The sequence below is a fragment of the Apteryx mantelli genome, chromosome 5, assembly GCF_036417845.1.
Source record: "Apteryx mantelli isolate bAptMan1 chromosome 5, bAptMan1.hap1, whole genome shotgun sequence".
NCBI classification, from domain to species: Eukaryota; Metazoa; Chordata; class Aves; order Apterygiformes; family Apterygidae; genus Apteryx; species Apteryx mantelli.
The window spans coordinates 7,331,002-7,355,336 of NC_089982.1; the positions used below are offsets into that span (position 1 = coordinate 7,331,002).

Below are 24,335 nucleotides of genomic sequence, written 5' to 3' on the forward strand. Positions count from 1 at the left end.
CAAGTTTTCAATCACAACTTTTAGTTTATTGTAATCAACTCTGATACTATATAGAAGATACTACATAAAAACTTCATCATTGTACCTCACAATTAACAGCAATTATACTTTGAATAAAAACAACACAGGGAGAAACGTTGTGCAACTATTGTCAGCATAAATGCCTGAAAACACTGATGAAGCAAGAAATAACATGATAGTGAAATAAGAAGTTGACCTGTCTGCATGCTCTCCACTGTAGAACATTTGAGGTTTAAAGAGATGATGGCAAAAATAGCTTAAATTCCTGTGCCTCTTGACTAAAAGTCACTCAAATTCCTTAAACCTAAGAAAAATCCATTTTGGAAGATTAGCTTAATGCAGTCCATTCCAGCGATCCTGTTTATACCACAGCCTCCCAAACAGCTGTACTACCATGAGCATTGTGCAAAACGTGGCACAGAGCTGGATGGAACAGCAAACGAAATGAACTTCTTGATGTGGCTCATCCAAAGCCAGTAATCAAGTTACACTCTCCAAAAGCAGTATTTTTAAATAGAAGCAAAGAAAATACCTTTTTAAACACAGGGGAGAAACACAGACATGCCATCTTCCTGTACACTATACACAATCACTAAGCAGATCACAACAGCAAATGATAAAAAGGCATGGTCTTAAAAAGGATTTTTCAAGTTGAATATCAACAGAATCTTAGCGGTCAACAGCTATATGGCAAAATGCTGTATGCTGAAACTGCATTTTGAAAGGAAACAGTGCCCTGAAGTTAAGGGTGATCACTGAAGTATTTAGAAAGCAACAGTGAGTCCTACCATGCACTAGAAGTTATGGCAAGGGATCTTTGCCATTAAGACAGTGAAAGGCAAACTCACAGTCAAGTTCAGTCCACCATATGTCAAAATGCTTCCAACATTCATAATTATTAGTTATAGCGGACTAGTCCAAAAGCTAAACTGTTCAACTTCACATTCTGAGGTCAATATTGGTAAGCAAGAGAGCTGCTCCCCATCAAGAGAGTGAAGTTAACTGATTTCATACATGGCCTCTTCCAATACCAAGTAAAATAGTTAAAGTCACTTTGAGCCAGCTTTACTTTCCAAGTTAACAGACATGCAGCATGCGCACAGCTGGTTAACACAGTTGAGCTGATGAGTGATAATTCCATTGATCTTGTCTCTCCGTACACTAAAATGCTGGTGAACTCAAGCAAGGGCGCTTGCGTTTAACCAAGTAAAATACAAGTACAAGCAAGGTATCCAGTCATGGGCTCATGTTTTAGTCAATGCATGTGCCTACATAAACTGTATGCAGAGTCAAGATGTGAGTTTGAAGACTGATTATTATTGTAGTAACTAAACATTCAAAGTCTTAAACAGAATAACTTTACCTCACTTTCACTGAAAGGTAACATGCTTTAAATCCTTATTCTCCCAGTTTATGCACTGAGAAATGTATCCAACTGTATAGTAGGACAAACAAGATATGGTGAGATACCTACAGGACAGCAACCAGTGAGACCTTCTGTTTAAGGTTCTTTCCTATTAAAATTCACTGTAGGACACACGTTCAGATATGAATATCCGCTATACTGTATACAAGAAAAAATTTAATGTGAAAACTAATCTCTAAAATTAGAAAAACACCCAAAAGTTTTGTGAAACCACTCAAAAGAAACTACACTTTATTATGTAACATTTAAATTACAGTATGTGCTTAGATCATCATCCTAGAAGTCTCACATCCCTGAATGATTCATCCTCCTGACAAGCAATCAATGCAGAGATACAGAGCTAAAGTGACCAGCCTTTGAACTAGAACAGCTCAGAATCCAAACACTGTCATGCAAATCTAGAGATAATAAGAACTGGCTATAAATAATTACAACAACGGAGAACAAGATAACAGTTCAACATTGGTCTCATTTCATACTAGTTGAAATCAAAAGAAGAGACTTTAAGACTTCTAAAAGCTTCCAATAGATCATGTCTCATTGCAGCCAGAAGTTCTGCCAGATGTTTATCTGGAATATAAGCCCACAGCTGTACAGCACACGCATTTTACACAAACTCAAAATTATATATCATTTGTAGCACTGCCTCTTGAATGAGGGAAGAGGTTTTGCTAGTTGATTTTTAGCATTAAACAGGACAAAGTCATGTTAGTTTAAACACTGGAAAATTGCTATTTCCCTTATGTGTGTCTGTTTCTAGTTTATATTTGAATTTCAGAAACATTATTCATGACACTCAGGACCAGGATCTTCACTCCAATGGGCTCCCCGTTTCTCAGTCACAAGCTTAATGAAGTAGCTATGATTTGCATACAGCTTGAGTTTTTCACTGATGTCAACCCACTTCACTTTCCCAGCATCGTCACCTGCTTCCAGAGGCAAATTATCCATTGTCTCACCTGATCACAAAACAAAAGAGTTAGGACATACTATTACATCTTCTTTCCTGCTTTTCATTCTCACATCTGACCAGTTCCTCCTTTCTGCAAAGCTCTTTCATAAGCAACCTTCAACTACTTCTCATATAAAAACTAATTGTTTTTCACCGACTCCGTACCAGAAGCCTTTCCCATACCTACATTAACTATTTTAAAGCAAATTTGCACAGCAGAGCCATAACTCCTCACCACCACTCCTGTGGTAACAAAAGTAGCCTGACAGGTTACTAGAAATCAATATGGCAACATGCACTCACTACCGCAATCAGTTTAACCAATCCCTCCAACTCAGATTTTTTTTTTTTTTCAACTAATGGCTGAGTGCTTCCTTTCTCAGGACAAGCATTGAATTCTGAAACTAAAATATGTTTATGCAAATCCATATTAACTAAAACTCTAGCAGAGCCCCAAAAGTTAAAATAGCACTTAGGAAGGGATGCAGCAAAGGCTTTTGAATTGCTCTAAGGTTTCAACCTTTGGTTTCCAAAGAGAGTCCGAGTCTTTCATAGGCAGCAACCAAAGAAATGCTCTAACAAATGTTAAACAAATGTGTATTAGAAACAAAGACCCAAGGCACAAAATCTTCATTAATTCTTGGGGCTGTTAAACCAAAGGTCATCTTCAGCATTGCCACTGGTATCTATTAAACTATCCAAGCACAGTGGAAATGTGCTTGTATGAATGCACTGTTCAACTTCTACAAGTAAGAGATACCTAACTAGGTTGATTTAATCTAAAGAGCTTGAGATGAGAATCCAAGATTAGAGATGTATCTAAGAACTTGCCCATTACAACTTATTTACAAAAGAAAAGTAAGGCAGAGTAACAAAGACAAAGGGTCTCTGAGAAGAAAATTAAAACAAAGCACAAAAACGTAGTCAATATCTGAAAAGGACCTGAGGTAGTGTTCCTGAAGTACACTCTAGCTCCTGAAAGAAAAATTTTAAAAATCCCAGTATATCCTTCCTCCTCAGAGTCATTAAAAAAAGAAATGAAACCAACTTAAGCAAAATACAGTAACAAGAAATAAATCTAGTCAAATGTTTGCTCTTCATAAAAAGGCACATGTTTATTGATTTACAAGTAGCTTATGCAGAAATAAATCATTTTCATGCCAAGTCCTTATTTTCCTTATTTCAGAACTGAGATAAATGGAATGGTAACAACAACCTGTCAGGGCTGAGCATCTTCGGAGAGAAGAGTTCCTCACATCCACTGTTCTTATTCCTAAAATTTATACCTGACTTCCATGTTACTCCACTTTCATTGGCAATCTCAGCCTAACATATGTCCTAATTTCAAAACCATATTTTTAGTAAAGAGCAGCTCAAGGTATAGGTGGAGATACCCACCAGATTCATCATGATAGTTCACAGCCTCCGTCTCCATCCAGGCATTATCGGTATTACGAGGGTCATCCACGTATCCTCTGTACACCTAAGCAGTGAACAAACAGAACAAGTTCAATGTCACAACATGAAGTGAACAAGCTGAAACGATTAAGAAGCTTTTTCCTCAGATACAGAGATACAGTAGCCCATATAAAATTTTCAATATCCTCTTCAATTTCACATATCATAAAAACCTGAGCATCACAACTTATTCTTTTAACTAGAGCTACATTTTTTCCAGCTTCCTAGTAGCTGAAAGTCACATGGATAGCTCACAAGGCAATCACAGAAGACAAAAAGCTTACCACAAAGGGTTCCTGGCTGAATAGCCTGTGTAGTTGCTTTTCCAATTCTTCTTTTTCTTTAGGTGATTTCTGTAAGGAATTCAGGGCCTCTTCACCAAATTCTCGCTTAAGTGTAGCACTAATCTTCTCTCCTGGATCTACCATCCCCTTAAAGAAAAAAGGAGAGTAACCCTCAGACTCCATTTATTATTCCTTTTGACTTGCACTTTGTATATTACATCCATCTACATTATACTCAGAATTCAAAATGTATTTGTCAAGAGCAAGCATATATGTCATTCAGAAACTGCAATGGATTAGATCATGTCTACATTAAACAAAAATATGGTCAAAAATAAACAAAAATACTATCTTGTAATGAAGAAATAGAAGAAAATGTAATAACTGATGCTTTGGTTAAACATTATGATTTACAAAACATTTCCCGTCATCTCTGCAACATTATGTCATTCATAAAAGGCACAATTTTACCACATGCATACCAGTTACATTCTCATGGCTTACAAGAGGGGAAGTCTACAGTTCTATTTTTGTCCTTACCCCCGGAATGGCCCACTCCCCACAGTCTCTCCTCTTGATAGCTACAAACTGCAGAATGTTTTTGCCAGTAACTGGGTGAGCTATTTTATTGCCACTTCTATCCCTCTTCCACCTGCAGAAGATGACAAACAAGCAAATTATTTTATACTTCTTGAAACTGAAGTCAAATTGTGATCCGAAATATTAACAACAAGACTCCTGCACTATTTGTTGTTATATGGCAAACGAAGCCAAGAACTAAGGCAAGGATGAAGACAGGTGATAGCTGTCTCAGAAGATCTAATTCAGAGCAAATAATTTTTCACATGAGTCCACTGACAGTGTTTTCCTCATTTTCCAGGTGCTTTCCAAGCTGTTGATGCCTAGATCAGCAATGTCAAACAAAAGGTTCACAACTGAAAGGTCAGCAGAAATTATAACTACCAAGCAGAAAAGCAACACGGAGTGGAGAAGCAAACATTTGTTTGCACGTGAAGAGAAACAGAGGTGGAGTCTCTGTTGATGAGCCTAAGATTAAACTCACATTTGAATGGTGAGATGGTTCTATACCTACCACTACTATAGACAAACCTAAGACAGCACTGTAGCCAAAGCAGCGGGAACTGCCCAGCCACTGTAATTTTGTAACCACATTGCTAGCAGCGGCTATTTTTAATCACTAGGTCCAGCACCTCTGTATCAACCGCAACTCTTACAGTGAAGGTTTACCTACTAACTTATTTTGCCTACCCATAAGATGAGGATAATCGTACCCTCTTCTGCTATAAAGAAATAGCAGTCTAGACTGCACCACTTCTGAACCATTCACTCAGCACCAACAGAAAACGACAAATATCTGTCATAATGCATTCAGTAAAGGATTTAAAAGATCTGCTTTAATTAAAGCAAAAAGATATCTGAATGAAGAGAAAAAAAAATCTGAGCATTTCTTTTCCTTTAAAGGAAATAAAGCAGCAGCAGCACTGGGAGACTCAGGAAGCAGAAAAATTAACATGCATTGAGATTTTTTTTTAACAACATGGTTGCATCTTCAGTATGGCATTTCCTAACTTGCACCTTTGGTACCTAAGCAATTTCAATTGCATTTTCTGTGTAGTATATTTAGTGTGTGTGTACACACACAGATTTTGAAGTCAAAATCATCAAAAAACAACAAGCACTTCAACTTAAACAAAAAATAGGCCATCCAAAACCAGCCTCCCCTACTATCCTAAGCCAAGTTAGTATTCCCAACAGTGCAATCAAGGCACACTATTTATTTTGAAATTGAGTCACTAATAGATACAAAATCTAATTTCTGTAATCTTGGATAAAATATTTTTGATACCTTGTGTAAGGCCTTTTGGCATGTAACACATACACCATAAAAATATCATGTACCTCTTCCAATTTTTATATTAATTTCTAAAGATTTTATTTGTATAGTGTATTCCTGTTGAAGCACAATTTCTGTTTTTTTTTAAATCAGCTTCCTCAACATTTCAGAAGTGATGGCTTGTCATGAATTAAGTTCCTACTCTTTTCCAGAGACAAAAATAAAAATTTATGATTTTCCACCTATGTATCTCTCCATAGATACATATGGGCTTATGCATAAGCACATACAACATAAAATCTATGTGACAAGTAAAAGCCTGTTCACAGATGTGTAGAACACCAAGGTGTGTATACTTCTGTTCTGCTTCCTATCACCTTTCAGTTATCTGTCCCTTACCTAGTTACAATAGGATCAGCAGCATGATTTGGTCCCCAACGCCCTAACAATCCTCTGCCTATGAGACCAGTCCTTCCTGCAGGATTTCTGAAATAAAAAGTGGCATATTGTTAAAGAATCTATTTTCCCATATGCATTTCCAAACATTCTAAAAAAGCAGTTTTGCTGAAGCACAAATCGAAGTACCAAAAGGACAGCAACATACACGTAGTGCCAACATACACTTTAAAGAACAAGAGAGCATGAGAGCAAGAACAAGCGAGAAAAAATGTTTTTTCCCCCTCTAACAACCTCTATGTTTGACAGTACAATGAAAGAACAAGTGCAAAACTGCTTTGTAAATTCCCAGATTTGTCTCGTGATGCTCCTAATCACGCGTTATTCTCATTGTTCATATAAAACCTCAGGTGAGAATTAATGTAATGTAGTTTTCAGGGCACAAGACTACAGACCCACAGAGCATTTAATTATTTACAAATCACACACAAAAAAAATCAAAGTCAGATAAGAGTGCATCTGTGTTACATCAGGATTTGTCAGCTGGAGGAAGTTCTGTTCTGGTATAGTATACACGAGTGGTACAAGGGCTGGGCCCAACGCCTTGTCAGGTTGGCAAAACACAACTTAACCAACATATCCCTACTGTCAACAGGGTTATAGCTCTCTCCTCCTTCAGGAGTTTCACCACAACCCACCATCAGGGTTGTATTACCTGGAAACCTTTAAATGCCTCTCTGCTCCAGGCTTCTTCCAGAAAGATTTTTCTGGTGTTGAGGCATCATTTTTCCTATTTTTATGGGAGACCATCTTGATTTTGTTCTAACAGGTAGCATCTACCAAAACTGATACAGACCAGAAACAGCTCTAGAACTACATCACTGAAATGAAAATGCAAGTGAAATCACTCACCGAGGCCTCCCATTTTCAACCACATACAAGCCATTCAGACTCCTCCTCTCCACTTCTCCATCTCTCTCATTAAATGTGGGAGAAAAGTTTTTATCACTGTGTGGAAAAGAACAATTTAATAGAGGTAAGTTATTAAATGTAACATCCCTGTGCCCCCAAAAGCTTGAAGGCCAATCAAATCCACAACAACCACCATTTAGCAAATGTCCAGTTTTTCCCAGAGTTTAAGCATCAGGCCCTCCTTCTCTTTGGCTATAAGGTCTCCACATTTACTGACTACAGTCTCTCTCAATAATTAAATCTGCAGACATATAAGCATGCCCACTCTAAAGTCTTTAACACATCTTTTTCCTACACTTTCATTTACACAAGTGTTTCAAAGGTGTTATTGTTAAGATTAGAGAATATAAAAGGATTTTATCCATCTGACAAAGCTAAAAACTTCACTAATTTAAAAAAACTAACAATACTTTTTGAAAATGTATACAGAAACAAACGGCTGAGGTTCTGAAAACTTTATTAATACAATTCTACTGAGCAGATTAGTATTATTAGGTATGATTTATCAAAGTTACAAGCTGCCAGGCAATCACTGACTTTTAAAATGAATTCAGTTCCCATCTCCCATTTGCACCTTTGAAAACTACATAGCACATTTGTAGAGAGACTTTTCCCAAAATCATTTCCCAAACCATCACAGGTTTCAAGCTACTGACTAGCTTTTTCCACACAGTTTGGGAAATTACACTAATACCTAAAAACTGACTCTGCGTTTTCAAGTATTATGAACATATCCAGTAAGAGGATATTGACACTTTCCCTACTACGCCTTGGTAGAAGATAGCCAGCTCTGAAAAGCCCAGAGAATAGAGTGCCCTGCGATCAGTAGAATACGAAACCCAATTAACAGTAAATGCAAACATATGTTCACACAGCAATGGGAAATAAGGAAGGTAAGACTGAAACAGAGTGCCATCATCTTTGGGGTTTTTTTATACAGCTGTGCATACACATGATTATATTAAGTGGTAATTCCAGTTACATTAGAGGCATCTAACCTTCTAGAAAAGAAGCATCTAGCATTCCCTGAGAAACAGAATACATACACACAATTAATAGAAGTAGACACATTTGCAGCTTTTGCATTTCTTGAGTCAGACTGCTCAGCTCAAGAACTACAGTTCTGCATTACTTTTTTTTCTTTTTTTTTACATCCAATCTATGAAAAATCTCTGAAAAATAAACATCTATATTATGAAAATTTCCTCCCAACTTTAACACCGCAGCACTATTCCAGCTCTGGTGTCAACAGCGATTGAAAAACCAAACCAGAAAGGACTATGAGAATTTTACTTGTAACAAAGAAAAGCAGCATTACATAGGATAAATAGCTGTTCATTATTCCAATAACATTGTTGTTTTTTACATAAATCACCGGTTCATTAAAACAACATCTCCAAGACTTCCAGAGCTGACCCAAACTATTCAGTTCTGACAAGCGTTCTAGGTCTTTACTTTCAGAAATCATTGTAGAAGGATGTATCATTTAAGCTGATGAACTTATGAACTTAGTTTGTAAGTATTTCCTTCTTCCCTTTACACAAGAGAAAGGGGACACCATTTCTGCTCACCTGAGCTGGGGATCTGCCCACTTGGGTCCAGCCAAAACAGAGACTGAAGTGTACTCCACAGGATTATAATCTTTCCACTCAGTCAACCAGTCCACTTTATCTTCAGGAACTTGGCTACGCTCAATATTTGATCCTGGATACGGGGAGGTGAGAGCTTTGCTGTGGTAGAACTTACTCACACCACAACTGTTAAACATTTTAAGAGAGTGAAGATGGGACCAATGGGCTGGAGACAAGTTACTGAAAGAAAAAAACACCAAAAAAAAAGTAACTCATACATTAAGTATTAACCATGTCACTTAATTCAAAATCAGAATGTTAAACTATGAAAAGCAGAACAGACTGTTTTCAAAGAAAACACTAAAGAAATATATTATTGCTTCTTTTAGAAGGCATGTAAACGTGTACACAGGACCAAAAACTCTGAATTTCATCTGCAGCTTAGTCAAGTTCTACTAGACAGGCATGAATATTTAGCACAAGTGAGAAGCTAAGAACTCAAATGGTCATTCAGTAGTGTGTTTAGTACCATGATCACAGTTATCAATTGCTTAAAAGTTACAGCTCAGAAATATTTACCATGAAATACCATTGGAAGACCTCCTTCAGCATTAATTCTCCATGTAGGCATTTCACCAACACATTGACAAAGCCTTAAAAAGCTCCCTGCTCTCACAGGGAAAGGCAGCCCAATAAAGGGCAAGTATGAAGCATCCAGGAAAGCCCAAGCAGCTGAACTCTACAGGTTGCTATGAGCACTGAACCATAATTTTGTGCTGTACTAGGTACAACAGCACCACATACAACACATTTGGTATTTCAATTACTTAAAATAAGGCTAGAACAAGCCAGCTTCTTCAGTGAAAGGGAAAAACCCTTGAGACATCCAGTAATTTTACAATGCCATGAAAGATCAAATATCAATCAATAATCAAGTACAAAAAAGCTGTCTGGGTTACAGTATCTGACAACCAAGCTTTCTAAGAACTCTACACAGATTTCCTTCAGCACAGAAACTGGCCTTTCTATATTCAGAATAAGATTTAACTATTCCAAAAATAAAGGAGATAAGGTCCAGACTTCAGCATGGGGCTATAATCTACAAACGTACTTTAAAAACAAGATATTTGAGAGATCTTAGGAGGAGGCATTTCTTTCAAATCAGTAAGGAGTCACTGCCAGCATGTAAGAAAAACTATCATTTCTGCAAAATATATACCAAGATCTCAAGCAGCTGGCAGCAACACTCAGGTGCTGTCATGCTCACTGGGAGCCCTGGTGAGGTACTGAAGAACACTATTCACCTCGAGAACCACACTGTGTTCATGAAAACTTTCTCTAGAAGAAGGGGGAAAGGTGTACTCCTGCATAGGGTAGCAACTTCACTTAGCACACTAGAAACGGTTGCGTTGCTTTTTTGTTTTTTAAAGAACTGTGGTCGCTTCGGTCTAAAGGAGGGTTTGCTTCGCTTTCCGCCAGGTCAAACGGCGATGACTGCAGCCTGGGCTACCCAGTACCGTGCCTGCGCCTCACGGCTCCCCCTCGACAAGCGTCCGCCGAGAGGGCGGCACACGGGGCCGCCCAGCCGGGCGCTGCACGGCGCCTCCCTCGGGCGGGCGCCCTCAGCCCAGGGGCCGCGCGCCCCGCAGCGCCGACGGGCCGCAGTACCTGAGGGGCGGGCGGAGCCGGCAGCAGCAGCGGGCGGCCAGGGAGGAGAGCGTGACCGTGAAGGAAACCACGGTGACGGCCCGAGCGAAACACGGCTCCGCCACCGCACGCAGGGCGCCGCCGAGCAGCCGCATCCCCGCCGCCCCCCTCCTGGCCGGGCAATGGGCCGAGACGCCGGCGCCAGCGCGGCACTTCGCCCCGCCCCGCCCCCGGAAGCAGGGAGGGGCCAAGCGCGGCCCGTTCCGGCCGCTCCCCGCCCCACCCGCCTAACAGCCGCTGCTCTGCTGGCATCGCCCCTTTTTGTAAGCTCGCCTCTCATAGGGCGGAGCCACGGCCCAATCATGCGCCGCTCCGGGTGGCTCGTGCGCATTGGCTCTCCCTTCCCTTTGCCCCGCCTCCTCCTCTCCGCCCCCCCGCCCCTCCGATTCTGCCCTCTGATTGGTTCGTTTACCTGTCCATCAGGAGGCGTGGCCGGGCGCGCGCGCCGATCGAGTCGTTAACGGCCGCCGCGCCGCGCTTCGCTCGGGGCCCGGTCTCGGCGATCGCGTTCCCCGCATTTCACAGGGTGCCAAAACGAGAAGGAGGTGCCGGTGGCAGGGCAGGGGACGTGCGCGCCGGGGCGGGAGAGGCCCGTGACTGACAGGTCCGAAGGGGAGGGGAGCAGGGGCTAGATGCGGCATCGGGCAGGGCGCGCGCGCCCCCTGGCGGCGATGGGGGCGGGGAGCTCCACTCACGGGGCGGTGGCAGCAGCAGCCGGCTGCCCGCCCAACGGGAATGGCCAAAGCACCCTCATTTACCAGGTTGTGTAATGTGTTATCAAGCATATAAAATCAGGCCATTGCCCTCTCTTAGGAGCCGTACCGAAGCTATGCTTTCTTCACTGCGTTTTAGTGCTTAGGGCCGGCTTTTATCTTTTTCACTTCTCTGCCATGAAAAGGTGATCGGGTTTGTCACAAAGTAGTTTGTTAATCCTTTAAACCTAAGGAATTCTTTTTTTTTTTTTTTTTGGCACTTGACAAAACTTATTTACTGCTGTTATTTTCCGTGGAGGACTACTACTGGCTGCTGGTAAATCAACAACCCACATCACTATCAAAACAGATTAAAGCTCAGCCAGGCAATAAAAAGATTTTTAGAAGAAAAATGAATCTGTTTCTGGAATTGCTGCTGTTTTTAGCAATACTAATCTACTCCTACTTAGAAGCTTTTTTGAAGCTTTTTATTCCTGTGAAGAGAAAATCTGTCTGTGGAGAGATTGTTCTGATTACTGGTGCTGGCCATGGAATAGGGAGAGCTACTGCCTTTGAGTTTGCCAAGCGTCAAAGCAGATTGGTTCTGTGGGACATCGACAAGGTAACATTAAAATTCATGTCTTGATTCACTAATCCCTGAAGCTGCTATTGTTAAACAGACAGGAAAGTTTTCAGTCGTTGCGTACAAATCTCCACCAACTATGTACACTTACACCTGCTTATAGTCAGATCGCTAACTGGTACGCTGAGTGAGCAAAGTTTCAACTCTGCTGCACAAAAGGACACAGGTATCTGATTCCCACGGTTTAATCCAGAGCCCAGTGTCAATCAGTATGGTTCCATGTACAGCTTTTCAAAGAATACCTCCAACTGGGAGGCACAATGATCAGGAAGACGCTGACAGAACTGCAGTTTAAGCTGGCAGGAAAAGAAACTGAAAACAGAAGCATGTTGCTGCAGGAAAATAGGACATGTTCTGCCTGCCAGTTCTCTAGTCCCATATATTTTGCATATGTTGCTGGAAGAAGTGTCTGTTTATTCATATCAGTGTGTATCCTTGTGGTGAGCTAAGCTGGTCTATGCTGCCTTTTGGTGCTGTTGTATGTCATAGACATGTCCTTGTTAAGTTTTACACTAGACCAAACTCTCATTTTAGATTATTTGATTAGATATCAAAATTATCTTAATGAATGGAGACTGTATAGATAAAAATATATAGAATGTTGTTCAGTGAGAATAAAGACAAGGTACTATATGTAGTATTAATCAACTGTACAGAGAGGGAATGAGTGGCTAGACAGCAGTGCACAGAAAAAATTTCTGACTCAGTAGATCAGAAACTGAAGATGAGTTCATGATGTCACCCTGATGCTGGAGAAAAAAAAAAAAGAACATGATAGTGGGATGTGTAAATAAGAATACTATGTAAAATTTTCAGTGTCCTTTCATGCTACCCATTACAGATAAGACCATACTTAAAGTAGTGTGTGCATGTTCAGGCACCCTGTCCATGTTCTTCAGAAAAGATGCAAGAGGAGCAACACAACATAATAAAACCTGAACCATGATGGAAGTCTTGAAGATTGTGAATTCTTTCTTTTTTTTTAACCTCAAGAAATAAAGCCTCAAGGAGGGGAGAGGCATTACACCAGTCTTCCAACATATTAAAAAATTGCTGCAATAGAATGTTATCCATGTTCACTGGAATGGGAGAAGAATAAATAAGCTTAAATTTGTAGCAAGGGAGATTTAGCTTTGGTACTAGGAAAAATAGTCTAATGGTGATGATAAGCAGACACTGAAATATATTGCCAAAGTAGGCAGTGTATCCTGGAGGTTTTTAGAACATTTTAGATAAATGATAGATGCTTCGAGGCTGAAATATGGACTATTTCTTTCATTATAATGTAAAAGATGGGCATCTTCACTAGTTCCTTTTCCACGCTAGTGATTAAAAAAAATAAAAGGCAGCAAGAACTGCATTTTATGAGGGGGATTTTTTCTGTATGATTTAGGTAGCTATGAGACTTGCTTCCTTGATCAAGCCTAGTAGGGAACTTACTTGGAAAAGCCTTATTTCCTGGGTGCTATGAAACTTAAACAGCAGCTGGGTGCTGAGGTGGGACAGTTAGAGACACCCACACTAGGGTCCTGTGTAGCTTTCATCAAGTAAGGAGATTTCTCAGGTCATTTGTAATCTGGTCTTGTCACTTCACTATTCCCGGTTCATGTGGCTTTCTCTCACCTTATGACACAGAAAACAGCAAATTCACTTCTGCCCCAACTTGCTGCATTGTTAGAATGGCTTTAGAAATTGCTTGAGTTGGTTTGGGGAATTGTAATTGTGCCTCTGGCCTGCTTGAATCGTTGCAGTCTTTCACTCAGTGTAGCACAAAATTGTTTAGCCATTTCCACCCGAGTTTCTCTCCAAAATGTTTGTTTGAATGATGAAATGCCTAAAACACACCAATGGAGAAAAATGTAGCTGCATGAAAATAGTATCTTCTTATTTTGATAGTCTTTGGAACAGATTTTCAGAATTCTTTAGCACTTTTGAAATTCCTAACTGCAGCCAAAAGGGGTAGCAAACATAAATAGAAAAAAATCTGTGTATTTAGTTGTTCTAGTTAGACAAAGGACCAGTAAGTCAAATGAAATAAATTCTTTTAGACTGAAATAAGAAAGAGTTCAAGACCAAAATATGTGCCTGCTCCTAACCTAGCTCTGTGAAGGAACTTCTGTTTCAGCTTGTGAATCAGGACAGAGTTAGGAAAGACTGGTTCTAATGGCATGATATTATTTATTCCAGTTAATGTGTAGCCTAGAGTATAATTGATTTCATGTTTACCATCTGAGATAACTGCATGAGCAGTCAAAAAAAAAAAAATCACACAACTTCAAACATAAAAGACCTTAAATTTATTTGTGAACTGAGCAGATGTTTTATGGTATTACTGAGAAACGATGGCTATGTTATCATGACTGTAAGGATTGTCAGTGTTGAGAAAACTAATATACAGTATTTTGCCATGCTCATAAGTGTCCAAATACCTCCTCTGAACTTTGGATTGTATAGTCACAGCAATAGGGGTAGCCTGCCCCACATGCGGCATAACAAGTTCTCCCAGCTAAAAACCTGTAAAACCATCATCCCTTATGAATGTGGAAACTTTGTTGTTCCTTTGTAAAAGCCATTACAATCTGTCAGCACAGTTTTCTCATCTAATGGATAATATGTGTTTGCACAAATATTTTTCTAAATTCATAGCCTTGCACCTAAACCTGCAGCTCTGTTTTATAGGCATTTCTTAGAGAAACCTAATTCCATAAAAATAAAACACAGTAAAGTAGACCATTCATGTTTTTAAACCTGCCTTTGGATCTGATAGCATTTAGCCCAGTAGTTCTTGGCTGAATTCCTACTAGCTGCAGAGTAATTATAATCTGCATGTCACTCTTACTGCTAGATTGCAACCATGGGAACATACATGTTTGAGTTTGTGAAACTATGCATAAAAATGGCCAACCTAAGTATTATTTTCAGCCACATCCTCTTCTAACTAATTTCTTATGCAACACCTTTAAATCACTGAAGCTGTACAGCGGAGCACTTGCTATGCAGTTACAGCAGATGGATATTGATTCTTGCACACCTGAAACAACATAATTCAAAAGCACAAACACACCCAAGACTGAAAGATCTCCTTTTAAATACAGTATTTTGTATGCTACAGTGAACAGTTTTATCTGGAGTGATCTAGGTTAAGACCTATGACCTGAGCTCCTGTGTACAGAAGGGACACTTGGAAGAGAAAGCCAAATCTCACAGGTCCCTCGAAGCAGTGGTTCTGTTTGCAGTGGATTTACTTCAGCTCTCTTGCCAGTTTAGAAATTCATCATCTGTCTTCAAATTAAGCATTTTGCCCTAAAACAGTAATGACCTTTTTTTCTCTTGTCTTTTGTAGTAAAATGAGTCTGAGATATTTTTGACTGAGAACATTTGACCCTAAATTCTTTTTGCTACAGGGGACGTTCTCTCTTCAGGGGCAAGACTACCAAGAAAATCCACTCAGAAACTGAGTTTTTTTTTAAAGGAAGGGAAAGAATAGGGCTTAAAATAAAATAAAAAAGAACTAAGACAGACATTTTATACTTTTTATTCAGAGCAAGAAAAAAACATACTTGTTTCCGGGGAGTAGTCCTTGGGCTCTGTCCCTGCACTGGAATCACACTTTCAGTTCTTTGTTCTGGAAAGGCAATGTCCACGAACTCATCTTAAGAGATCTGTTGCATATTTGTCAAATACTGTTCTCGTAAGAAACGTCTGTCTACAATTGTGTACCGTGGAGCACACCTCTCTTCTCACGACCAGTCAATTAATATTGAAAAATGTAGGCCCACTTTTTTATACCTCAGAGGTGTGATCTGGGCTTGTGTGTTAAGAGCACTGCTTAGAGTTGTGCTGTCTGCCTGCTGTGCTTTAAAAGTCATTGCGCCCTTTCTATAGTCTGGGTAAATGTGCTTTACCAAGACAAAGTAATTTGTATCTCCACATTCCCTTTCTAGCAGTCAGTCTATGTAAGTCATAAATTTAAGTCAGAATACTAGTCCTTCTAGAGATCCAGGCTACATTCCCTTCTCTGGGTAACCCTGAACACTAAGTGGACTAAAAACAGTTACACAATCTGGATACATCTTTAGCCTCGAACTTGTCTATAGTGATGCCCAAAGGACAAAACGTGGTCAAGGTACAGTTGAGCAAATCTATCTTTTTTTTTTTCTTCTTATAGCATGGTATTGAGAGCACAGCAGCAGAATGCAAAAGGCTGGGAGCCACTGTTCATACCTTTGTGGTGGACTGCAGTCGGAAGGAGGAAGTCTACAGTACTGCAGAAAAGGTACAAGTAACAGGTGCCTGTTGTAAGGTTTACCCAAACATGCTTGATTTTCAGAACAGTCTGGAAAACAAAACCTGAGGTTTCTCTCTCTCTCGCTCTCTCTCTCTCAAATCATTCAAGTCCTTGAAATTGTACCCCTTTTTGCTGCTTTCTGTACGAAGAGTGATGTAACACTTCGCATATTGCAGCCAAGCTCATCCTCTTTTGTAAGTCTCCTAAGTATCGTGCCTTTTTCAGAGTTCGTTCTTCAGACTTTAAAAACCCTGAAAGAACTTGTTCCTTTTACTGTCCTGTACAACATACAGGGAGCACTGAGGACTTTTGAATAATTTACTGTTGAGAATATGAGTCAAATGGCTCAAAACATTCTGTGTGTTCATAGTACTGAATGTGACTTCACAGAGCACACTTTGTCTGTGAGTAATGTGTAGAAGGCTGTAAATACTGGGATTAATTATTAGCAGAACATCAGATCTACAACAGATTTCATTATACTGTGTAATTCCTACCAAATCTGGATACTTAGTATGATCTTTCTCTCCCCCCAAAACAACTGTAAATCTAAAATTAATTACAGAGCTACTGTCATAATCTTTGCATTTTTTGATAGTGAATGAACAGCATCTTTATGTTCTCTCAATTAAAAAGGTGAAAAAGGACATTGGAGATGTCTCTATCTTGGTGAATAATGCTGGTGTGATTACAACTGCAGACCTGCTCTCAACTCAGGATCAAGAAATTGAAAAAATGTTTGCAGTGAACACTCTTGCTCATTTCTGGGTAAGGGTCACTAGCATGTTGGTATCTTCATTTTTTGTGTATATTATTAAGGATATAAATCCTTAAACATGTGAGATAATATTACAGAAACCTTAAATTCTTGCATTACTGGATAAGAGTTATTCCCTAACATTGTATTATTCTAGCCGTTATCAGATTTATTTGTGCACAGCTGCATATGCCTGTGAAAGCAGTGGTCATAACTTATTTGTATAATCGCATTTTTGAAAATTGGCACTCCCTGATTCCCTCCTTGTGCATAATATGAAAAAACATTAAACACCCATCTCATTTGACTGTTTGGAGACCGTTAATTAACTTCTTGCTGTTCTGAGACTTATCCAGTTTTTCCATTCTTTCTTTTCTGTGTGTTAGCTAACCAGTGACAACCTTATATGCAACACAGGTTGGTCTGTTTTATAGGTGTATTTAAGGTCCCCTTTGGGGTCAGTTTGTGTCTTTAGCCAGGCACAGAGACTCTGTAAGCAGGATCTATGCAGCTTAAAAACGCAGAACAATTCTTTATCGGCTCACACGCACAAAAGGTGGCTGGGCGGTAGGTACCTCTGAAAGGGTCGTTGCTGGCCAGGCAGGCACAGGTTGGGCAGGATGGGGTTGATCCCGCAGCTCCGGAGCGCAGCTCCCTGGCATTGCTGAGCCGTGTCTCCCCCACTCTAATGACACCCGTGGCTCCGGCAGCTTGACCCCTCGGCCCATGAAGCCAGATTCGTCCCTGACTGTGCCCACCAGCCTGACTAGTGTGCCCAGGCTGTCTGCCTGTAGGATTTTATATCATCCTGTGTCGATGTTGGATCCCTGGATCCATGAACTGATACTGACTTAACAGTCCTGCCTCTGTTTGTTATTTTTACCTTTCTTATCTCTTTGTAGATTTTCTCACAGCTCTTTCTGAGCAGTTTGAGTCAAGGTTATGCAGCTGAGCCATATCAGAGCTGGGCCAACTTGGGTCCTTGGCACAGTAACAGCTAATCCCAGGGATGGGGTGGGGGAAAATTTTAGCAGGGGTTGCAGAAAGAAGGTTACAGGTAGTAAAGACTTTTTGTTTGCGATGGAAGAAAAGAGATGCTACATATTGACAAGAATTTTATTGTACATGCTTGTGTGAGACACTGACAGCATTTCTGCTGACAACTGAAACCTAAAAAACAACGTAGGAAAAACATGAGAATCAGATTGTGTTTACATCCTGCTTCCCTGCAACATCCATTTTTTCAAAAATAGGTTGATAATTGTACCAGTGAAATTAGGAAAAGGGAGTATCTGTGTTTCTCAAAATCTTACATGATGCCAATCTTAGGTACCTATCTTGGGGTGCAGCAGCTGAAAAATCTAATTTCTTATTTGTAAAATCCTAAATGAATACATGACGTTATGGATAACATTAGTCATTTATATATATATAATTGGTGTGGAATATGCCTAAGAAAACATTGTTCTCTCTCCCTCCCATTTCTGCCTTTTTCATACTTTCAAGACAACAAAAGCTTTTCTGCCAACAATGATGGACAACAACTATGGTCATATTGTCACAGTGGCTTCAGCAGCAGGTCATGCTGTAACTTCTTTCATGCTGGCATACTGGTAAGTGACTTCAAAATTCAGTCCCCTTCACTTTTTTTAAATGTGTCTTCCCCATCAACAAACATCACATAACGGAGATAATCTTCCAACTTCAAAATATGCTTCCAAAAGATGGTGCTAAGGAAAAAAAACAGAACAACATGTTAACATGCATAGAGGTACCAGCTGATTTGCTGATTGAATCAGGAGCAATCATTCAATGAAGGAATAATGATGTGACAAATCAACTAGTTAAAATTTATATTTTTTCTTCAATATTTAGAGAGTGGACATGTTGACTTTGAGGAGGCAGACTGCACCTTTCAGTTTTATCATACAGCTTCTGTCTATGCATGATCAAGTTCTAAGTTCCCTTCTTAAAAAGACTTCCCTTAAAAAAAATCTCAAGAATAACATTTAAAGGATAAAACATGATAATATTTAGTGCTGTTAGCAACCTAACTGACCAACTCAGAGATTGATGCATAGCCTGTATTCACTAGAAGCACATGAAACTCTGAAAAAAATTGTGTTACATGAACATAAGAATGGACATACTGGATCAGATTAAAAGCTCACCTAGCCCTCTGTGATAGTGGTTCAAGGTGGAGCAATCTTTCTTGTGATATATTCCATCTCCTGTAGCCATTGATGGCAACTTGATAACTCCTGAGCCAGGGGCTTTACCTGGATTATAAAGTCAAATTTAATGGTATCGAATAAACATCTTTCTGATTTTACTTTCTTTTGGAGCTGATTTATTCTGTTGGCCTCCACAAATTTCTGTGGCAATGAGTTCCTGAATGCTGTATGCATAATGGTTCTTTATTTTAAAACTTGTGTGTGAATGTCACATGATGCTCCCTTGTATTACAAGAAACAGTAGATAGTTGTTCTCTATTTCTACAGTCCCCATCCTTCTTAATTTTACAGAATTATGATGAATTCCATCTTCAGAGCTTTCCCCATAGTGAGAATTGATAGACACGTCAGGTTCACTTTGTAAAATGGAAACTGCACCTTTTAAATGGAACTGCACCTGACATTTGAGAAAGGCAAACTCCATAGACTTATACATGTTTATTTTTTTTCTAAGAATTCTTGACATTCGTCTGACTGTTTACTACTAAGCCTACTTGTTGAGAAAGGTATCCACCCCATTTCCATAATTTCTTTCCTAAGTAGCAATATCTAACTCAGAACCCTACTGTGGCATAGGCAAAGTCAGAATTAGTCCCTTCCATGTCTCTCAGGTGCTCACATTTTTTTGCCCAATCAATCAGTATTGCCGTGATCTTTCAGTCAGTTTTAGTTGGCATAAAGTTAGAAACAGTATTCCTGCCTTCACATTTATGCTTTTTTTTCCCCCCCGCAGTTCAAGCAAGTTTGCTGCAGTTGGATTTCATAAAGCCCTAACAGAAGAGCTGTCTACACTGGGGAAGGATGGAGTAAAAACATCTTGTCTTTGTCCGGTTTTTGTAAATACTGGCTTTGTGAAAAATCCAAGTACAAGGTAATGTTGCAGTAGAAGAAATATTTCAAATCACCGTCTTCCCTTCTTTGCATCTCTGCATTACATATTTGTCCCTGCTTCAGATCTGGTACTCAAGTATATAAAAAATGAGATAAATTCATATATACAGTTGGTTAAAGACAATCATCTGCAGTGTCACTTAATCCACATAATAGTTGTATTTGAACTATCTGTGTTTATGAGCCTTTGACCCATCCTACTTCATGTTCCACTGTCCCCCATCCCCCACCCCTACACCATGTTTTACTATTGTGGCTCTTAAATGTACATTTTCCTTTCATTTTAGGCTTGGAAATGTTTTGGAAATTGAAGAGGTTGTAAACAAACTGATGGAGGGAATACTGACCAATCAGAAAATGATTTTTGTTCCGTCAAATTTAAGAATTGCGTTATTTTTTGAAAAGTGAGTAGCAAAAAAAAAAAAAAAAGACAAGACTAAAAACATATCCAAGATAACTACCTTCAAGCGTACAAACATCAAACTTCTAAATTTTGATTTCAAGCTTTGTTGTAGGAGACACTGCATTTTGCTCTCATAGTAGTAAAAGACAGGGTTTGACAACATAGGAATCCCCTTCTATGGGATTTACTTCCAGGTCCCAGAAGTAAATATTCACCCTCATTTCATTTATTTTCTATTATACTCATTCAGTGTTTGACATCAGTATACCTATCTTCACTGGACAGTGTATATCTGTAGGAGAGATTTTAATTTTTTAAACAATTTACCATCTGAAATATCGTAGTATATGAGAAGAACAAGTTCCAAGGCAATGAAATAGGACAGTGGTTCTTTCCAATGACACCTGTAGATTTTATACACAGAAGGATTTTTCTGAGTCCCATCTTAGTTCCTTAAGGTTCACTTTTTCAAAGTAACTACTGTATATATTATTGTATATGTACAGCTGAGGGTCTGACAGGGAAAGAGAGGGAGGAGAATGCATTTTTCTTAACAGGTGTTTCCCATCCACTTCAGAAAACAGTTTCTCTAAACCAGCAGCCCCAGAGAAGTTTCAGAAAGAGCTATGGAACTGCTGCTTATTAGTTTTCCTCTCTTCTTTTTACCATCAGAAGATTTAGGTCACAGAGCCTGAGGCAGTATCTTTAGAAAGGCTCCAGTGCTTCTCTCAGCCATGTGAAGCAAGATTTCTCCTCTCACATCCCTTTTTAATAGCCAGTGTAGCTGCTCTGGTAAGAGAGTGTTTTCACCAGAGCTCAGGTTCAAAACCTAGAATTCACATCAGAACAACTAATTTAACATTTCAGTTAACTTCTACAGTGTCTGAAGAAACATTTGATAATAACCTGTTTATGTAAACTGACAAATCTGGGTCTAACTTCACCAAAAACACTACATAGTCTCAATATAATGCCATTTCTTTTGTTGAGGTGGTTTGTAGGGTTTTGTTTATTTATTTTTTTAAATTCTGAAATAACCAGAAAAGCTTTGAAAGCAAAGAAAAAGCAAAATTAATTCCCACCTCATTTTTAAGTTCTTAAGCTTGGGAATAAAGGCTATACCATATAATGTATCAAGTGAGCCAATGTACTAAAATGTGCACTGTGGTGGCAGTTTGAGTTACAAGGTTTACTGGACATCAGATAAAGTGAAAAGCTATTATTTAATAAGTTTTTTTTTGCATCTCCAGGGGACACTTACTGAATGTTTGACAGAAGCATGGAGAAGTCAAACCTAAAGCTATCAAAGCCCTTTAGATACCAACCTTTAAAAATATATATCTTAATTTGGGACGGGGGGAACAAATAGGCAAAATTCATGACAAAAAGAGGAGAAATCCTCAGAAAAGAAACTACATCTCAAGTTGCTCGTATATTTACCATCAGATCATTTCATCAGCTTGCTCCTTGTCAAAGCAGGAAAACACTCGTTATGCACATGTTCAGTATTAAACCATCCTTGATCCTTCAGCAGCATTGCACCCAAAATCTTACCCAGTAAATGTCCTTGGAATCTTAACAAAAGAAGGAAGGTTGTGAAGGGATCAGAGTTAAATCTAGAAAAAGATTTGAGGTCTATATATAGTCTTTGGAAATATTCCTAGTTTCAAGTCTTGAGTGAATCAATATGTATGCATATGTTCTGCTCCTAGACCAGCTCTCTTCTCACCTGTGATGTGGCTTTTTCCGTAATTTCAAATTTTTATCATAGATTTAATTTCTTATTATTATCTCTTTCAGGTTATTGCCAGAACGTGCCGTGGGAGTTCTGAGAAAAATGGATTCTGTTAAGTTTGATGCGGTTATTAGAAACAAGCAGTGAGAAGTGAATTGGTCCCCCCCCTTTACAATTCCATGAACGAAAACAGAACAAGTGCTGATTCTAGTTCAGTTATTTTGATTTAGAGCAAAATGTAAGACAAATACTTCCCAGCCTCCATCTTCCAGTACACCTAAAGCTGTAGCCAGAATCTGTAGTAGGAACATACCTGTATAATATGGCGTGATAATAAAGCAGAGATGCAGCTCAAGAGGTCAAAAGCGCAGTTTTGACTGTACTTAATATTGCCTTTGTCTCCAAGCACTGGGACAGATTAGAAATTCCAGCAAAGCCCATTTTTGTCAGCACAGCTATCTACATGACTGTGAGGGGATTGCCTGACTATATGTTAATCAGGACTCAGCAGTGAGCAAAAGCATGCTATTTTACCTGAATTTATCATTTTAAGTTTCAAAAAACTCTAATTCACACTCACAATTTCATGTGCTTTCGTAGTGAGTACCTGAAGTAATGTAGCTTTTGAATCAGATGTTATCAAATTACATTAATTATCAATTATGCATTAGCACAGTTGGCACAACTTATGCAGAATAGAGTTCTTAAACCTGATGATTTCCTTTATCAGTTAAACTCCTAACCGTGTTCTAGAGGTATATTTTGGTATAGTTCTAGGTATATCAAAAGGTGTCGTGTCATGTAATGCACCTTTTCCTTCTATCAGCATCAGTCTCCCAGGAGCTCCCATTAAGGACAATAGAGGATGCTGCTGAAAATAGCTCAAGAGAAGGGCAACCAAAGTATTTTTTTGTCCTCACCCTCTCGATCCAATCCAGAAAACTACTTTTTTGAAATGAAGAGAATCAATTCAGTCCAAAAAAAAAAAAAAGTGTGTGTGTGTGTGTGGGGGGGTGCACGTGCACGTGTGCGCACACACACACTCTAATTTTTGCAGACCTGAGCTGAAACTGAAACTAGAAAACCAAGTATGGAGCTTTGCCAGACAGAAGCTGTTGCAACTCGGATGCTTGCAATTGAGATAGGTCTGCTACTAGGAGAGTGGAGCTGTGGATTTGCTCTAAGATTCAGCAGGATATGTATTTCAACAATAAATAAAATGCAGATGCTGTGATTAATGGGTGAGAAAAAGCTGTAGCTATTTGCTTAGCAGCTACAGCAGTTTAACCTTTCCCCCATTTGTTGAGGCTTGAGAGCAGAAAGCAGACACCAGAGGGAGGCAGGAAAATGAATAAAGCCTGTATTTTTTCCCGTAGGAAAAAAGCTGCTTAAAACATAGATGAAAATGTTCTCGGTTCATTTTATGTTTATAGGCAGGAGGAAGATGGCTGGCTGGTCAGAAGATCTATCCAAAACTCTCTTTTCTGGTAATTCATCAGAAACTGTTCAGCTACAGAACTGCATTTTTACCATAATTTTTGAAGTATCCCATGAGTTGATTTCAGGTGATCTCAAACACCAACTTAAATTAAATTTAGTTATGTTTTGTTGGAACAATTTATCAAATTGCTTGTCTATAATTTCCAGAAATCTTTAAAACACCTTCCTGTGAAATCAGTGTAGTATTTCTCTACAATTCACTGAGTGCCTTATTTCATACATGCTAGAAAATTGTCTTATTTTATAAGAATGCTGAAAACCAGTTGGAATATTATTTTTCTTATTTTACAATGCAAAAAATCCAACCTAATATAAATCTGTAATGTATCTGCTAAACTACTCACAAGTCAGACTCATGTATTAAAGAAAATGGCAAGGATTTGCTTAGACTGGAAAGCCTTCACGGACATGCAGTGGGTGTGTTTGCAGCGGTGGGGGACCCCTTCAGTATTACAAAAGTTGGCAGCTAAAAGAACCAACATAATCGTTTTTAGAGAAGGGAAATAATCCCACTGAAGTCCATCATAGGGCTTCTACATCTGCACAGAAT

General features: G+C 39.2%; 2 protein-coding genes across 7 annotated transcripts; one reads left to right on the top strand and one right to left on the bottom strand.

Annotated features, from left to right (window-relative positions):
• Positions 1–4: 4 nt before the first annotated feature.
• NUDT9 (nudix hydrolase 9) lies at positions 5–10,798 on the bottom strand. Of its 3 annotated transcripts, none has more exons than XM_067297398.1 (8): positions 10,604–10,798; positions 8,936–9,175; positions 7,305–7,400; positions 6,396–6,482; positions 4,682–4,793; positions 4,142–4,288; positions 3,798–3,882; positions 5–2,406 (listed from the first exon to the last, which is right to left on the bottom strand). In XM_067297398.1, the coding sequence occupies exons 1-8, from the start codon at positions 10,735–10,737 to the stop codon at positions 2,231–2,233; spliced, it is 1,077 nt and encodes a 358-aa protein (XP_067153499.1). In that variant the 5' UTR covers positions 10,738–10,798; the 3' UTR covers positions 5–2,230. The 3 variants fall into 3 exon arrangements, with proteins under 3 accessions (XP_067153499.1, XP_067153501.1, XP_067153500.1); XM_067297400.1 differs by lacking the exon at positions 10,604–10,798 and adding an exon at positions 10,240–10,459; XM_067297399.1 differs by lacking the exon at positions 6,396–6,482.
• Positions 10,799–11,080: 282 nt separating this feature from the next.
• Positions 11,081–24,121, top strand: HSD17B11 (hydroxysteroid 17-beta dehydrogenase 11). Of its 4 annotated transcripts, none has more exons than XM_013957411.2 (8): positions 11,081–11,246; positions 11,654–11,956; positions 16,146–16,253; positions 16,902–17,033; positions 18,529–18,635; positions 19,990–20,127; positions 20,435–20,551; positions 22,351–24,121. In XM_013957411.2, exons 2-8 carry the CDS (start codon positions 11,747–11,749, stop codon positions 22,430–22,432), a joined length of 894 nt encoding a protein of 297 aa, XP_013812865.2. In that variant the 5' UTR covers positions 11,081–11,246; positions 11,654–11,746; the 3' UTR covers positions 22,433–24,121. The 4 variants fall into 4 exon arrangements, with proteins under 4 accessions (XP_013812865.2, XP_013812867.2, XP_013812866.2 ...); XM_013957413.2 differs by having other exon boundaries at positions 11,705–11,956; XM_013957412.2 differs by having other exon boundaries at positions 11,081–11,187.
• The last annotated feature ends 214 nt before the right edge of the window (positions 24,122–24,335 follow it).

Excerpts from the sequence above, each read along its gene's own strand:
- NUDT9 (XM_067297398.1), bottom strand. The coding sequence starts at position 10,737 with ATGCGGCTGCTCGGCGGCGCCCTGCGTGCGGTGGCGGAGCCGTGTTTC. Across the intron at positions 4,794-6,395 it reads GCTGATCCTATTGTAACTAG|GTGGAAGAGGGATAGAAGTG; the intron begins GTAAGGGACAGA and ends CATCTTCTGCAG. Across the intron at positions 4,289-4,681 it reads GGGAGTGGGCCATTCCGGGG|GGGATGGTAGATCCAGGAGA; the intron begins GTAAGGACAAAA and ends TTTTTCTTTAAG.
- HSD17B11 (XM_013957411.2), top strand. The coding sequence starts at position 11,747 with ATGAATCTGTTTCTGGAATTGCTGCTGTTTTTAGCAATACTAATCTAC. Across the intron at positions 18,636-19,989 it reads TCTTTCATGCTGGCATACTG|TTCAAGCAAGTTTGCTGCAG; the intron begins GTAAGTGACTTC and ends TCCCCCCCGCAG. Across the intron at positions 20,128-20,434 it reads GTGAAAAATCCAAGTACAAG|GCTTGGAAATGTTTTGGAAA; the intron begins GTAATGTTGCAG and ends CTTTCATTTTAG.